The sequence below is a fragment of the Thamnophis sirtalis genome, unplaced genomic scaffold, assembly GCF_051295495.1.
Source record: "Thamnophis sirtalis isolate CommonGarterSnake01/CBP01778 unplaced genomic scaffold, rThaSir2_p1.2 scaffold_11, whole genome shotgun sequence".
Classification (NCBI taxonomy): Eukaryota; Metazoa; Chordata; class Lepidosauria; order Squamata; family Natricidae; genus Thamnophis; species Thamnophis sirtalis.
This window is the reverse complement of record NW_028261391.1, coordinates 55236114-55252000: the sequence shown is the minus strand read 5'-3', so window position 1 is coordinate 55252000 and position 15887 is coordinate 55236114. Positions and strand designations below refer to the sequence as shown.

General features: G+C 38.9%; 1 protein-coding gene across 4 annotated transcripts in view; it reads right to left on the bottom strand.

Annotated features, from left to right (window-relative positions):
- Positions 1-15887, bottom strand: part of VTI1A (vesicle transport through interaction with t-SNAREs 1A) — a 248033-nt gene that overhangs the window by 159261 nt on the left and 72885 nt on the right. For 2 of the 4 annotated variants that reach the window (XM_087725835.1, XM_087725833.1), the window contains exons 4-5: positions 7485-7562; positions 1583-1603 (exon numbers count right to left, since the gene is read on the bottom strand). In XM_087725835.1, coding sequence (XP_087581961.1) covers positions 1583-1603; positions 7485-7562 — 99 coding nt within the window. The remainder of the gene's footprint in view (positions 1-1582; positions 1604-7484; positions 7563-15887) is intronic. The other 2 variants (XM_087725836.1, XM_087725834.1) reach the window with 1 other exon arrangement.

The window sequence follows — 15887 nt, the reverse complement described above, 5'->3', positions numbered from 1 at the left end:
TGTGTGTGTGTGTGTGTGTGAGAGAGAATTATATTGATATAGAATTTATAAAATGACTGAATAAAACATGAAATTCCCAATCTTGTTTATTGTGGTTTTAAAGAAAATAACTCTTTGGGTTACTACATTATTTTGGTTGGAAAACTATATTACTCACTCAGACCTGTTCTAATTTGAAATAAAGCTTAAATGTATGATGAGGAACTATTTGCTTTCCTATCAGCATCACCTCCCTTCCTTTCTATTTTATATTTGACTCTCCTTTGTGCTTGTTATTACCATTAAAACTGAATTCTACATTTTTAGTATAAGTCTGTACTTTGATTACATTATTCTGTATAAATAAGCATATATGATGATGATGCTAATTAATAAGGATAGAGCTGAAGAAACTGTTTACTCAGTTGCCTTTTTATAACAGTAGTTTTCAAAAATTGATAAAATGATAATTACTATCTATAATTCACATCGATGCAGGAAATTCAAACTATTTGATTGATGAAAAAAATCTTGATTTATTAAGGAAATCTAATATTTTTTTTTGTATTTGGTTATTCTCGAGTTTTTCTCAATGAACAAGCATCATTCCCTCTCTGTCTCACCTTTTTGAAAAACATGCAGTTTATTACAGAGGTCATCCACCAAATACCACAAGAATAAACAAGCATAGTTTGTTGTTCTGTCTCTCTTTGCCAAGAACTGAAAGATGTTATTATGCCACTATCTCAAAAAACTGGTTCCCTAGCAACTTCTACTATACCAAATTCTAGGAATAAGAATTTTATTTAAACTCTTTGTCTTCATACACACACACACACACACACACACACACGGAGGGAGAGAGAGAGAGAGAGAGAGAGGGAGGGAGGGAGAGAGGGAGGGAGGGAGAATTGTGTAAGCAAAAAATAAAACCAAGGACAAATCTAAAAAAAGAAAAGTACTCTAGAAAATGTCAAGAAATAATCATTTGATGATTGATATTACTTTTGAAGTACTGTTATCTCTTCTGGTCATTTCCTAGAATGAAAAAGGACTCTAATTTGCATTCACTACAGCATATGCACAAATAAATAATAAATATAGGAAGCACAACTGAGCATACATCTACAGTTCAGTATACGTGCATGCAATATTTTCATATTGTTTTGTATGCCAGTAGATCTACACAATGAGGTATTCCTTGTACCTTTCAAGCAGAGGGTTTTTCCCCCTACTGTTACAGTACCTTCTGTTGTGCAGATATCATTACAGGATCTGATTTCAACATGGTGTTCAAACACATATCAAATACTAGCATTTTTTGTTTTCTTTTACAGATACTTTAAATTATCTTTTTTCTTAGTGCTATTAAAGAATTGTAATTTTAAAAGTATGACCTAGGGATTCTGATGAAATGTATGATTATTAAAGAAAAGAGTCACATAGTGCTAGAATATTTTTAAGGAGATATAGATATAGATAAATATAGATATATAGATATATATTGCATGCGTTCTGCAGATTTCTCTGCAAGTGACCAAAAAGATTTATTCAGATATGAAAAGCTAGCTTTAAAGAAAAAGCTAGGCAACAAAATACTCACCTCTTCACGTAATTTTATCAACTGCAACATGAATGCACAGAAAAAGATAAAAAGGAAAGAAATGGCAGGAAAGAAAGATCAGTTGTGTGACAGGATACAGAATTAACATTGACAATTTATCTGTTTACATGTTTAGCATTTAAAAATCACAGACAAACACATTAAAAGACCCTAAACATAGACTACATGCAGAGTTTTTTGAACAAATAAAGATCACTTTCGCACACTGTCACATTAAACAAAGAGAATAGTGTGAAATTCTCTTTTAAACCACATCTAAGACACTATCATGAAATAAAGGGGAATGACTTCATAGAAGTCTATAATACAAAAAGGAGAAAACAAGTTTACTATTCCTCTCTTCTAAGATAGTACAGCTGAAGTGATTTTGTATATACAAGATTTCTACATTTTTTTTATTTTGTTAGTACTGACATCTGCCTTTTTATGTCTCTCTATACATCTATCTTACTAAATCAGCTAGAATAACTATAACTGATGGCTATAGAAATGCCAGCTTATGTGCAATTTTAAACTGTACTATTTTTAATCCAAATTTACTTAGTCTACACTATTTAATATTGTAGATTATTACAATGTATTCAAATAATATAAATAACTGAGGAACACTGTTTTAGTAGACATTTTGACTACACTATTCTTCATGCTTTTGAAGAGAATTTACTTCAAAAAGTTATTATATTTCACTATTCTGCTCTTTCAAAAGTTATATTCTAATTAACTAAGCAAAAGGTGAATCCCTTCAATTGATTTTGTCAACTATACTGCATAATAACCTTCATTTAAAATAGTATTTTAAATACTATTGTAATTGTGCTGAGGTATAGATACACTCAGTCTATTTGCAACACAGACATAATTTTTTAGTTATGATGGAAGGGAAAAAGTTTCTTTATTGAGAATATGTTATTTTATAACTGAGAAGGTTTCTTCTTCAACCGGCCATTACCAATGTATTCATACATATGAAAAATAATTTTGAATTAGGGTGTAAATTTAGGAAGAACATTTCCCTACATACACACATGCACCCACAAATACACAGAGAGACAGAGAGATATACAAAAATAACTGAAATGATTCCTTATGCTCACATTGTTGATCTAGAATTTAAACATTTATAATGCCAAGCAAATGAAAATGAAGACATTATTTTAATTTTTAAGAAGAGTGCTGCATTCAATAGCTCTAGTTTTCTAAAGAGAAAAAATGAATGAAAAAGCATGTTTTCTAATCCAGCCCCACCTGTTCTTAAATTAAAAGCACTCTGCAATCACTCTTTGGTTCGCTCTCTTGCTTCTTCATCACTTTGCTTCTCCCAAAAGATAAACATTCAGTTCCCCAAAAAGATGGTTTGCAAGTTTACTGCATCACTATGCTCGCCCCCATCCACTTTTGTAGGTCACCATTCATGTAATGGCTATGATAGTTTAAGGGGCAAAGTTTAAAACTACTATTCTGCAATAGAAACCATTTGGGGCATGACACTTTGCCATAGTGAATGAAAGTTTTAAAATGCTCCACATTTGTTTTTTCAATAGGTGTCAAAAAGAGAGAGAAAGAGCGAAAGAGAGTTCTATCTTGTTTGTGCTGCATGGCTGAATTTAAGCTCTGCGTAGGATTTACAGCTAAGCTAAATAATGGGTGGTTTTCTTTTTTAAATGATGTCTGAAAGATATTCATTCAAATTAACAAAAGATTTTTCCCTCATTTAACAATTATGACACTTGATGACTTGCTACTACTTCTCTTTTTAAAAGCAGTATCCTAACCCTGCCAAACTTAATCAGAAAGCATAAATATGTGTGCAGACACAATTTCAGGTTATAATAATCAGCATATTTTTGAAACAAAGATTCTTCTCTTTTACTTCCCCTCCTCCACTTGATACAAGCGGTAATCTGTTTCTTTGTAGACAAAAAAAAATCTGGTTTACGCTGGTTTGAACCAGTGGAATCTCTTGTGACTAAGCCTTCTCCTCTGAGTAGAATCAAAACTGCATCACGGAGAGTGCATGGGTCTGTGAGGCAGATCATGTGACATGGAGAACCACGGAATTTCCCTCCCAAGAAGCTGATAACGGCAGTGCCGTCTCTGCCCACATACAGATAACGAATAAATGCTGAACTCTATTAAACGCCCTTTACACATTATCATGGGTCGAACACACAATTTTCTGAACTTATGAGACAGTCTATTTATTTTGCTATATACTCTCGGTATGTAACAGATTTGTGACTGGTAATGATCTGCTCTGTCAGACTATATGAAGTGATACTGACCTTCCTTAGATCTTGGGGAATTAAGTTGACCCATTTCTCTTTTCCTATCTGAAGAATTTTAGAGTTTTGATACACTATATGCATAGGCAATCCAAGTCTTTATCAGAATTAGGATATCAAAAATTAGGCAGCCATATAATCACAAAATATTTCCTCTAGGTAAGAGCTGCTTTGTTGTACTGTATTTATCAACTTACGCACTTACACTGCAATTAGTAAACTAATTATTTTAAAATGTCTCTAATCTTAAGAGGTCTAGTTATATAGAAATTTTTTTCTGCCATTCAATTGTTTCCAATTCTCAAAGTCTACCTGTATAAGTCCCTGTAGTTTTCTCGGCAAGTTTTTTCAGATGTGGTTTGCCATTGCATATTTTCTAGAGCTGCGAAAAAGTGACTGGCACAAGGTAACTTACCTGGCTTCATGCCCTAGGTGGGAGAAGAGGTCACAGTTTCCCAGTTTCTACCCTGATGCCTTAACCACTACAGCAAACTGGCTTGCTATATGGAAATACTACTTCCATTATTTTATTAATGAAATTATAATTTCATATACTTTGGAAACAAGTTAACAATCTAGCATGCTATTTATTAACTATGTAATTAGTGTCATCAAATAAATAAAATATTAAATAAGACTATAAACTGATAATGTATTATATTTTTCTGCACTGCTATATTTCAATCTTTCAAGAGAATTGGTGATATAATCAGATTAACTTAAGACATTCCAAAGTATTGCTTAAACATTGTTACACAAAGATATATAACCCACTGAGAAAGAAGATATATATAATTTTGAATAAATAACTAATATTATTATGGGAAGAAAATAACAAAAACACTTAAATATTCTGTTTCCATATTTTAAAATGTGTTTCATTTGATTATAATGGAACAAAAGACAAGATACACTTAGAACAAAAAATATACAGTTCACTGAACTCAGTATAATTTATCCAAATTTCTACTTTAAATACTAACATACAATGTAAAAAATAGCAGCTTTTACATAAAGTAGTATGTCAAGTTAGTCTTCACTATCTATAGTACCATAGAAGATAGGCAGAGCATAAAAGTGTTAAGTAAAAAAATAATTAAGCTAGACATATAGCACAATAATTATCTCTAATGAAGCTATTAGTACAAATAAGATTGTTATTTTTTCCTCAAGGATCAAAATGCTGTAATCTAGAATGTCTAATACTTTGCCAACCATATTTTCCCAATCATATAATTTATTACAAATTATTTGAAGACATATTCTATGTATTTATTAGATTTAACTTTTTTTTCATGGATAGAAAAACAATGCCCTCAAATATCTATACTTGCATTTACTACAGTGTTGATGTAAAAAACATAATAATACGTTACAGATAATTCTGGAAATGCCTAAACTAGATTTGTTCTAGTGTTCTCACTTTCTTTGCTCCCTACTTAACAGATAGGCTGTAGGTTTTAATACTGCTAGTAAGTCAGAACTAAATGTTTGTGCTTATGTTCATAGAACACTTGCTTTTCCATTATTTATGCATTGATTTATGTTACTCCTGATAAATTGAATATGAGAGTTATTCTTTAGTTTTAAACTTAAATGATTACACCAAGAACAGAAGAATTTTATAATATCCAGCATAAATTATATTGAAGTCCCATTCATCAATCAGAAACATTCAATAGGAAATTCTATATATTGAAAGATTATTTCCTGAAGTTTCTAGATCCAACCCCAGAGGAGCTGACAAATGTATAAAAAGTTACTGAAAAATTTTCTCACTAACTGTTGTCAAAGTATATTAAATCTATTTACCTTTGCTCAAGTTATAATTATAAATTTCACAAGTTTAGCGACGGATGAATGGATGGATGGATGGATGGATGGATGGATAGTATACTTGAAATCAACCAAAAGGACGATATAGTTAAATAGAATATTAACTGACTTTGGACAATGAAATCATTATATTTTTTTGTAAACTTGCTTTCTATGTTAATTTCATGGCATTATCTACCAAACTTTCCTTTTGTTTTTACATGTCTATCTAAATTTATTGTTGATAGTCATTAAAAATATAAAAAACATAGTTTTCACCACAGGATAGACTGATTCTTCTTAAAGATGACAATAAATTAAAGCATGTGTTCTTTCAAACAATGGCATAAATTTTATAAACACTGGTATTTATTTTCTTTCAAAGTTCATTATATGAAAGCAATGTGAAAAATTTAAATTTGAAAGTAATACCAATGTTTTGGCAGAATTATCCTCTACTAAGATAGGTCACCAATAAATTTAATAAAATAAATAAATTCTGCGAAAATTGCTAAATATTTTAAGAACTTTTCTGAAAGATGTGTCTTCTTTCAGATGTTTAAAAAGAAAAGAGAAAACAAGCTAAGTGTAAAAAATACTATTACTGAAATACATTAGCTATATATGTTAGCATATATGTTAACAGATCATGGAGCATAAAATAAAGGCATAGCCACCTAAATTTTCATATTTTTATTTATTAAATTATTAAATGTATATTTTGGCCCACTCCCAACAACTCTAGGCAGTTTTAAAGTTGAAGGTTCACTAGATTTTTTTGTCTGAGTTATATCACATATATATTCTATTTTGATACATAACAAATACTATAGACATTTGCTTTAACTCTTCTATTAATGTACTTTAGAGAAACAAAGACAAAGTAAAACAAAGTAACAAATAATACATTCTAAGCATCTTGATCAAAGTTATTACAGAAGTAGAACAGTGGCAAACAGTGCAAACTTTTCACAATATTAAATAATTATACTTTTATCTTCACCAATTCACATTACTCCAATGTACATTATCTTTCTTATGTGTGAAGTTGTCCAAACTTTATCTAAAAATTGTATAATGTATTAAAGCAAAAAAAAAAGATCTTTAAGATTATAAACTAATCTTTGGGTAAAAGAAGAGTGCATACCCATGAAAACAAAATAACTTTAAAAAGTCTCCTGAACACTTGCAAATATTGGAGATTCAGAATAAAACATTTAGAAATTTTTCACATTTCTTAAAAATGCTAACATTTTATACTAAGCCAGTTACACTTATATAGTTTTGATATAATTTCAGCTTTGTACATAGAAAAGAATCTGATTCAAAGAAGGAACTACTCTGAGAGAGGAAAAGAAACTGTCACATTCTGAAATCCCATTTTCATTTGTTTTGCCTTCCAGTGTTGATTTAATTATATTTCCCTCTTATCAAAGCTGTATTATGTGACTTTATATTCCTTTTACATGTGTTTGGGTTTGTTGGCAAACACTGTGTTTCAAAGTACTGCTTAAGTACAAAATAATAAAGAAAAGAGAAGAAAATATTTTGGTTTTTTGTTTATTTTTTTTAAATAGCAGACAGGGATCCAAGGTAAAGGGTTAAATTGTAAGATCTCCAAGAATCATTTTGAAGTTGATTAAGACCCCAGCTTTGCATTAAACAGTATCACTTCCACATGAGTTGTTACTAATGCTGTTAAGAAGCAGCTTGAGAAGCCCAGTGTGCCAATGACCTCCTTCACCCTCCAGCCACCCACTAGGGCTTCTTGATTAGCATCCTACCTGGATCTCTGAGGAATTCCCATCATCCCCTAGGAGCTCATTCCGCACCTCGTCACTGTAGGCAATCCGTGACCTTTTCTGTAAAAGAAAAAAGAAAAACAAAGAAATGTGAGCAAGCAAAGCTCTGGAACTATCACTATCAAGGTTGCTAAACTCAAAACCTCGAGAGCCCTCTAATGGATACCTACTTAATACAAATTTCTAAACTTCTCAAGAAGTTGTTTTAACAAAACGATGACAAATGTAATAAAAATCACCAATTAGTTTAGAGTGGTTTATTATTGTTACATCAAATTATCCTAGCACCATGCATCTTTATAGAAAAAAGAAATGCAAAACCTTTCCCATTAGATTTAGTATGAACTAAATTGCATTCTCCTTCTTTCTCCAATCCTAAAATCTCCTATTGTTTTCTATAATCCTGTTCTAAGTAAAAGTGTCTGATTACAATATCCTCTATATTTTTACCAATATTAAAAGAACAATGGTTACTTTGCATGTCATATACTTCAGATTCTACAATTAAGAGTTTCCCTCTAATAATTAAATTATTATGCACAGATATGCCAGTAACAAAAATAAAAATCATAAAAAAGAGCAAGGGGGAAGAAATTTGACAGTTTGTTGTACTCCAGCCACCATATATCAAATGTAAAACTTTTAAAGTAAAAATTCTTATATGCCTAAAGGCTAATGGCAAAGCCTAGAATCCCATTGATTGGAACCACACAGTAAAATCACTACCCTACACTCAAAGGGGAAAAAAACATGGACAAGGAAAATATATACTTTTCATTGGGTGTTTGATTGATTTATGTAAACTGAAATGCAAAGAATCACTGAAAGCTGCTGTTCAGGGGAAAAAATAATGTGCTCTTTTTTCAACAAGAGGTAAGTTCAATAAAAGAAATTCTTCTTGAATATTAGATTTTTTACCACAGAATATATGCTGGACTTAAACTAAATGCAGTACCTTGTATTTTATCTTTTTCCAATATCATGTAAAACAAGTGAAAATAATAACACTGAGAATGAAAGTTAATATGCAATAGCATCCTATGCCAAAGCTAATTTGATGAACATGTACAATGCAAATGATAACACAAGACTTTCAAGCAAACGTATGTGGATTTAAAATGAGGAAGAATTAGACAACTAATTGCTCATAATGCAATGCATGGCCATAGTCAGTTGTGTTACTGGTTTCTTTTTGGTTAATTTGCTCTAAAGAATTCACTGGGTTTTTCTCATGTTCTTTTGAATTAAGTACCATTGGTTTATAAGCAAACTTGAAGACAACAGAAATGAATATTGATTGTTTTCAAGATTGCAAAAAGATTGATGTTACAAAGCTAGATTGGCAATCTCCATCAATTAGATAAGGTCTACAGAATTTACCTTAGTTTCTATACTAAACTATATAGATGTTTAGAAAATTAATTTAAATACATAATTTCATTTCCTAAACCTTTTGTAAACTGCACATTGAGACAAAATGAGAAAACAAATCCAAACAATCACATTGTCTGATTTGGAAAGATTTTTTTTGCAAATTATGGTGGAAAATAAGTATTTGGTCACCTACAAACAAGCAAGATTTCTGGCTCTCACAGACCTGTAACTTCTTCTTTAAGAGGCTCCTCTGTTCTCCACTCATTACCTGTATTAATGGCACCTGTTTGAACTTGTTAGCAGTATAAAAGACACCTGTCCACAACCTCAAACAGTCACACTCCAAACTCCACTATGGTGAAGACCAAAGAGCTGTCGAAGGACACCAGAAACAAAATTGCAGACCTGCACCAGACTGAATCTGCAATAGGCAAGCAGTTTGATGTGAAGAAATCAACTGTGGGAGCAATAATTAGAAAATGGAAGACATACAAGACCACTGATAATATCCCTCGATCTGGGGCTCCATGCAAGATCTCACCCCGTGGGGTCAAAATGATCACAAGAATGCTGAACAAAAATCCCAGAACCACACGGGGGGACCTAGTAAATGACCTGCAGAGAACTGGGACCAACGTAACAAAGGCTACCATCAGTAACACACTACGCCACCAGGGATTCAGATCCTGCAGTGCCAGACGTGCCCCCTGCTTAAGCCAGTGCATGTCCAGGCCCGTCTGAAGTTTGCTAGAGAGCAATTGGATGATCCAGAAGAGGATTGGGAGAATGTCATATGGTCAGATGAAACCAAAGTAGAACTGTTTGGTAGAAACACAACTCGTCATGCTTGGAGGAGAGAGAATGCTGAGTTGATCCAAAGAACACCATACCTACTGTGAAGCACGGGGGTGGCAACATCATGCTTTGGGGCTGTTTCTCTGCAAAGGGACCAGGATGACTGATCCGTGTATAGGAAAGAATGAATGGGGCCATGTATTGTGAGATTTTGAGTGCAAATCTCCTTCAGCAAGGGCATTGAAGATGAAACGTGGCTGGGTCTTTCAGCAGGACAATGATCCCAAACACACCGCCCGGGCAACAAAGGAGTGGCTTCGTAAGAAGCATTTCAAGGTCCTGGAGTGGCCTAGCCAGTCTCCAGATCTCAACCCCATAGAAAACCTTTGGAGAGAGTTGAAAGTCCGTGTTGCCTAGCGACAGCCCCAAAATATCACTGCTCTAGAGGAGATCTGCATGGAGGAATGGGCCAACATACCAGCAACAGTGTGTGCAACCTTGTGAAGACTTACAGAAAATGTTTGACCTCTGTCATTGCCAACAAAGGATATATAACAAAGTATTGAGATGAACTTTTGATATTGACCAAATACTTATTTTCCACCATAATTTGCAAAACAAAAATCTTTCCAAATCACACAATGTGATTGTCTGGATTTGTTTTTTCATTTTGTCTCTCATAGTTGAGGTCTACCTATGATGTCAATTACAGGCCTCTCTCATCTTTTTAAGTGGGAGAACTTGCACAATTGGTGGCTGACTAAATACTTTTTTGCCCCACTATATGTGTGTGTCTGTGTGTGTGTTGGTGTATGTATGTATGTATGTATGTATGTATGTATGTATGTATACATACATACATACATACATACTATATACTATACATATAGTGTCACAACCCCTGGTATGCCCAAATATGGGAGAAAGCTTACTGCTTCCTTTCTCTATCGGCTTGTCACAAGAGACCATCCAGACAGAAACCCAATATTTTTACTGTTGCCTTTACTGTCAGCACAAATACACACACACACACACACACACACACACACACACATATATACATACATATACATACATACATACATACATACAGGTATTTTACAGGTATTTATTGGGATTTATATGCCGCCCTTTTCCCTGAGGGGACTCAGGGCGGCTTACAACCACAAGGAAGGGGAGGTGCAAGGTCAAAACAAACAATATGTGAACAACAGAAAAATAATAAAACCCAACTTTCATTCAACAATCAAACACTCGGGCGGGTAATTAAGAGCCTATCCCCAGGCCTGCTGAGAGAGCCAGATCTTGAGGGCTGCGCGGAAGGTCTGGATAGTGGTGAGGGTGCGGATCTCCATGGGGAGCTCGTTCCACAGGGTCGGGGCAGCAACAGAAAAGGCTCTCCTCCGCGTGGTCGCCAGTCGGCATTGACTGGCAGATGGGATTCGGAGGAGGCCCAGTCTGTGCGATCTAATTGGTCGATTTAGGGAGGTAATCGGCAGAAGGCGGTCTCTCAAGTACCCAGATCCACTACCATGGAGTGCTTTAAAGATGGTCATCAGTATCCTGAAGCGCACCCGGAGACCAACAGGTAGCCAGTGCAGCTCGCGGAGGACAGGTGTAACGTGGGCGAACCGTGGTGCGCCCACTATCACTCGCGCGGCTGCATTTTGGACTAACTGTAGTCGCCGGATGCACTTCAGGGGCAACCCCATGTAGAGCCCGTTGCAGTATTCCAGTCTAGAGATCACAAGGGCTCGAGTGACTGCCGTGAGAGCCCCCCGATCTAAGTAGGGCCGCAACTGACGGACCAGGCGAACCTGGGCAAATGCCCCCCTGGTCACAGCCGACAGCTGGTGATCAAAAGTCAGCTGTGGATCCAGGAGGACTCCTAAGTTGCGGACCCTATCTGAGGGGTATAAAATTTGACCCCCCAGCCTAAGCGTTGGTATATTAGCCAAATTATTGGGGGGGAAACACAACAGCCACTCGGTCTTATCCGGGTTGAGCACCAGTTTGTTAGCACTCATCCAGTTCTTAACGGCCTCCAGACCCTGGTTCATCACGTCCACCGCTTCATTGAGTTGGCACGGGGCGGACAAATACAATTGTGTATCGTCCGCATATTGGTGGTATTTTATCCCGTGCCTCCGAATGATCTCGCCCAGCGGTTTCATGTATATGTTAAATAGTAGGGGTGATAGGACCGAACCCTGGGGTACCCCACATGTTAGGGGCCTCAGGGACGATCTCTGCCCCCCAACTAACACCGACTGCGACCTGTCCGAGAGGTAGGAGGAGAACCACCGCAGAACAGTGCCTCCCACTCCCACCTCCCGCAGTCGTCGCAGAAGGATACCATGGTCGATGGTATCGAAAGCCGCTGAGAGGTCCAGGAGAACCAGGATGGACGCATAGCCTCCATCTCTGGCTCTCCAGAGATCATCGGTCAATGCGACCAAAGCGGTTTCTGTGCTGTAACCAGGCCTGAAGCCGGACTGGAAGGGGTCAAGATAACTAGCTTCCTCCAAGGCCCGTTGAAGCTGGAAGGCCACCACCTTCTCAACAACCTTCCCAATAAAGGGAAGGTTGGAGACAGGACGAAAGTTATTTAAAATGGCTGGATCTAACGATGGCTTCTTCAGGAGGGGTCTCACCACCGCCGTTTTAAGTACGGCGGGGAAGTGCCCCTCCCGAAGGGAGGCGGTGACAACCGCCTGGATCCAGCCATGTGTCACCTCCCTGCTGTTAGCCACCAGCCAGGAGGGACACGGGTCCAGAATACAAGTGGAGGTACTTACAGCTCGAATGGCCTTGTCCACATCCCCTGAGGCAACTTCCTGGAACTCAACCCAGAGCTGATGTAACAAATGATCCTCCTGCGTCTCAGCTGGATCTACTGCGGTGGAGTCCAGGTCCGATCGAAGCCGAGCTACTTTGTCCGCCAAGAATTGAGCATAGTCCTCAGCCCTACCCTGCAAGGGGTTTCCCGCCTCCCTCCTATTAAGGAGGGAGCGGGTTATCCTGAACAGGGCGGCTGGGCGAGACTCGGCGGACGCAACCAAGGAAGAAATATATGATCTTTTCGCGGTTCTTAATGCTCGGACATAGTCCTTGGTGCAAGTGGTTAAGAGTGCTCGGCTTGCTTCGGACCTATCGGACCTCCACTGGTGCTCTAGGCATCTCCTCCGGCGTTTCTTCTCCCGGAGTTCCTCGGTGAACCAGGGAACTCTCCGGGATCCACTGACCCGGAGGGGCCGTAGTGGCGCAATCCGGTCGAGAGACTCCGACGCCGCCGAGTACCAGGCGGCGGCCAGAGTCTCCGCCGAACTGTGGGCGAGGGTATCAGGAATAACCCCAAGCTCCGTCTGGAACCTCAGAGGATCCATAAGTCGCCTGGGGCGGAACCACCTGGTCGGTTCCTCCTCCCTACGGTGGGGGTTTGGCCTCCGGAAGTCAAGCCTCAGTAGGCAATGGTCTGACCACGACAGGGGTATGATCTCATTACCCCTCAGACCAAGATCACACATCCACTGCTCCGAGAGGAATACGAGGTCGAGCATGTGACCCGCTGCATGGGTTGGGCCCCGAATTACTTGGGTCAAGCCCATGGCCGTCATGGAAGCCATGAACTCCTGCGCCCCATCAGAGCGTTCACCGAGCGATGGCAAGTTGAAATCCCCCAGAACTATAAGCCTGGGGAACTCAACTGCCAGCTCGGCTACTGACTCGAGGAGCGAGGGGAGGGATGCTGCAACGCAGTTGGGAGGCAGGTACGTTAGCAGCAAACCCACTTGACCCTTGCGGTCCAACTTTATCAGCAGAGACTCACACCCGACAAGCTCCGGAGCAGGGACCCTACGAGGTAACAGAGACTCCCGGATTACAATAGCCACACCGCCACCCCTTCCCTGGGCTCTCGGCTGATGAAGCACCTGAAATCCCTCTGGGCACATCTCTACAAGGGGGACTCCTCCTTCTGTGCCCAGCCAGGTTTCAGTAATACATGCCAGGTCTGCCCTCTCGTCAACAATTAAGTCCCGGACGAGGGGAGCTTTGTGAACAACAGACCTGGCATTTAGCGACAACAGCCTGAGACCAGGGTCCTGACTACTCGCGCCATCTGGTCTTGGAGTGGGACTCCCAGGGCCGGAAGGAGGGATCTCTGTAATGTAGCGAACCCTCCTTCCCCGGTAATGGCCAGCCCTAAGGTCCCCGCCGTATCTGCCTCTCCCTGTCACGACCGCTATGCTCCGACCCACTCCCATGTCCATAGCCCCCCCAACCACCCCGGTTCCTCCCGCCTTCCCCAGCAGGTCCTCCGAGCCAAACATACTCATTTATCCACTCTACCAATTCCCACGTATAATTTAAAACATATAAATACAAGGGTAACAATTACTAAAAGTGGGCCATTCATTCAATTCCAGCCAGCTCCCATACACTCAGCATTCTGTTTAAAAATTGCGCAATTATGGTATATAATAATAATATGGGAACAATGGAGGAAGCGATGGTCTGCTCCTCTCCCTTCTTATGTCCTGGGGAAATGTCCTTAGCCACCAAGTCAAAAGAATGTAATATATCAGGTGACTGCAGGCAAACAAGATTAAATATAAGGCTCCAAAGTTCATAAACGACATCCGTATAGTCTTGTCCCACTGGTGGAGGTTAGCGGGCTGTATATTCGAGGGTCTCTTTCCCAAAGATATATGAGGGCCCCAATGTAGGAGACCAGGGTTCGAGGCTAACTTGCACCGCTCTTGGAAATGGAAGGAGGAATGCTGGTATTCTCGGGGCTCAGTCCTTATCCCTGTAGTCGCCATCCTCTATTGCTCCCCGCCAGTTGGCCACAGTCCTACTCCTCCTACTAGTTAAATGAGCAGGGAGCAAAGTCCGGAGGGGGCTACAACGACGATAGACAGCAAAGCAGCAGATGATAAATAATAAAATGGCGACAGATAGTACAGTGAGCAGAAATAGATCCGAGGGGGGGGGGGCGTCTAGGGCGGTAGTAAGCACGTCCATTCAATCTGTAAATTCAGTGCAGCCTCCAACAACTTCCGACAGCCCCCTTCTTTAAAGTAAAATAAATTAAAAATTCACCCCTCTCAGTTCACTAGTCACCAAGACTCACAATCTCAGTCACGACCACTCAGCTCCAGCGTAGTCAGCAAGCTGGCCGGAAAAGAGGATGTAAAATGTAATACTGTGAGTCAGCTGTTTGGCGCCGCCATTTCCTCCATGGTTTCCTCCACGCTTCTCTTCCAACCTCAGCAGCTGCTGTTCCGCTGCTCTGGGATGGATGCTAGGACCAGGGGCCAGCAGGTAATTGGCCAGGGGGCTCGCCAGCAGCACCAAGGGCTACCAAAAAAGGCCAGACATACATACATACATACATATATATAGGCAACAGTAAAAAATATTGGGTTTCTGTCTGGATGGTCTCTTGTGACGAGCCGAAGAACAGAGAATGGAAGTGTGACCTTCCTCCCATACTTGGGCATACCAGGGGTTGTGACTTTAAGAATATACCTCCCACCCTGGCTGGCTGATAAGGAGTCGTTCTCTGTAGCTCAAATGGTTAACTCCCTGCCTGGGAGGCAATGGAGCACAGGTTCGATTCCCAAACATGGGTATGGCTAGCTGATGAGAGCTAAATAGCTTGAAATAGATCTATACTAGTCTCCCTTTATTTATTTATCAGCACAAATATAACAAATGTAACAAAAAGGCAACAGTAAAAAATATTGGGTTTCTGTCTGGATGGTCTCTTGTGACGAGCCGAAGAACAGAGAATGGAAGTGTGACCTTCTTCCCATACTTGGGCATACCAGGGGTTGTGACTTTAAGTGTGTATATATATATATATATATATATACATACACACATAAATACATACATATACATACATACATACAAACATACATATACATATACACACACACATACATATACATATACACATACATACACACACACACACAGATACATACACACATGCATACATACATATACATATGTATGTATGTATGTATGTATGTATGTATGTATGTATGTCTTTGGTTATTCGGGTTTTCTCCCGCATAAAATTGGAAGTGTCTTGGCAACGTTTCGATGAAGTCTCATTCATCATCTTCAGGCTGGTTTACTCGGCTTCATGCTTCCAGGAGCAATGTGAGATTGCAGCTGTTTCTTCCTTTTAACTGCCAGTGGGGG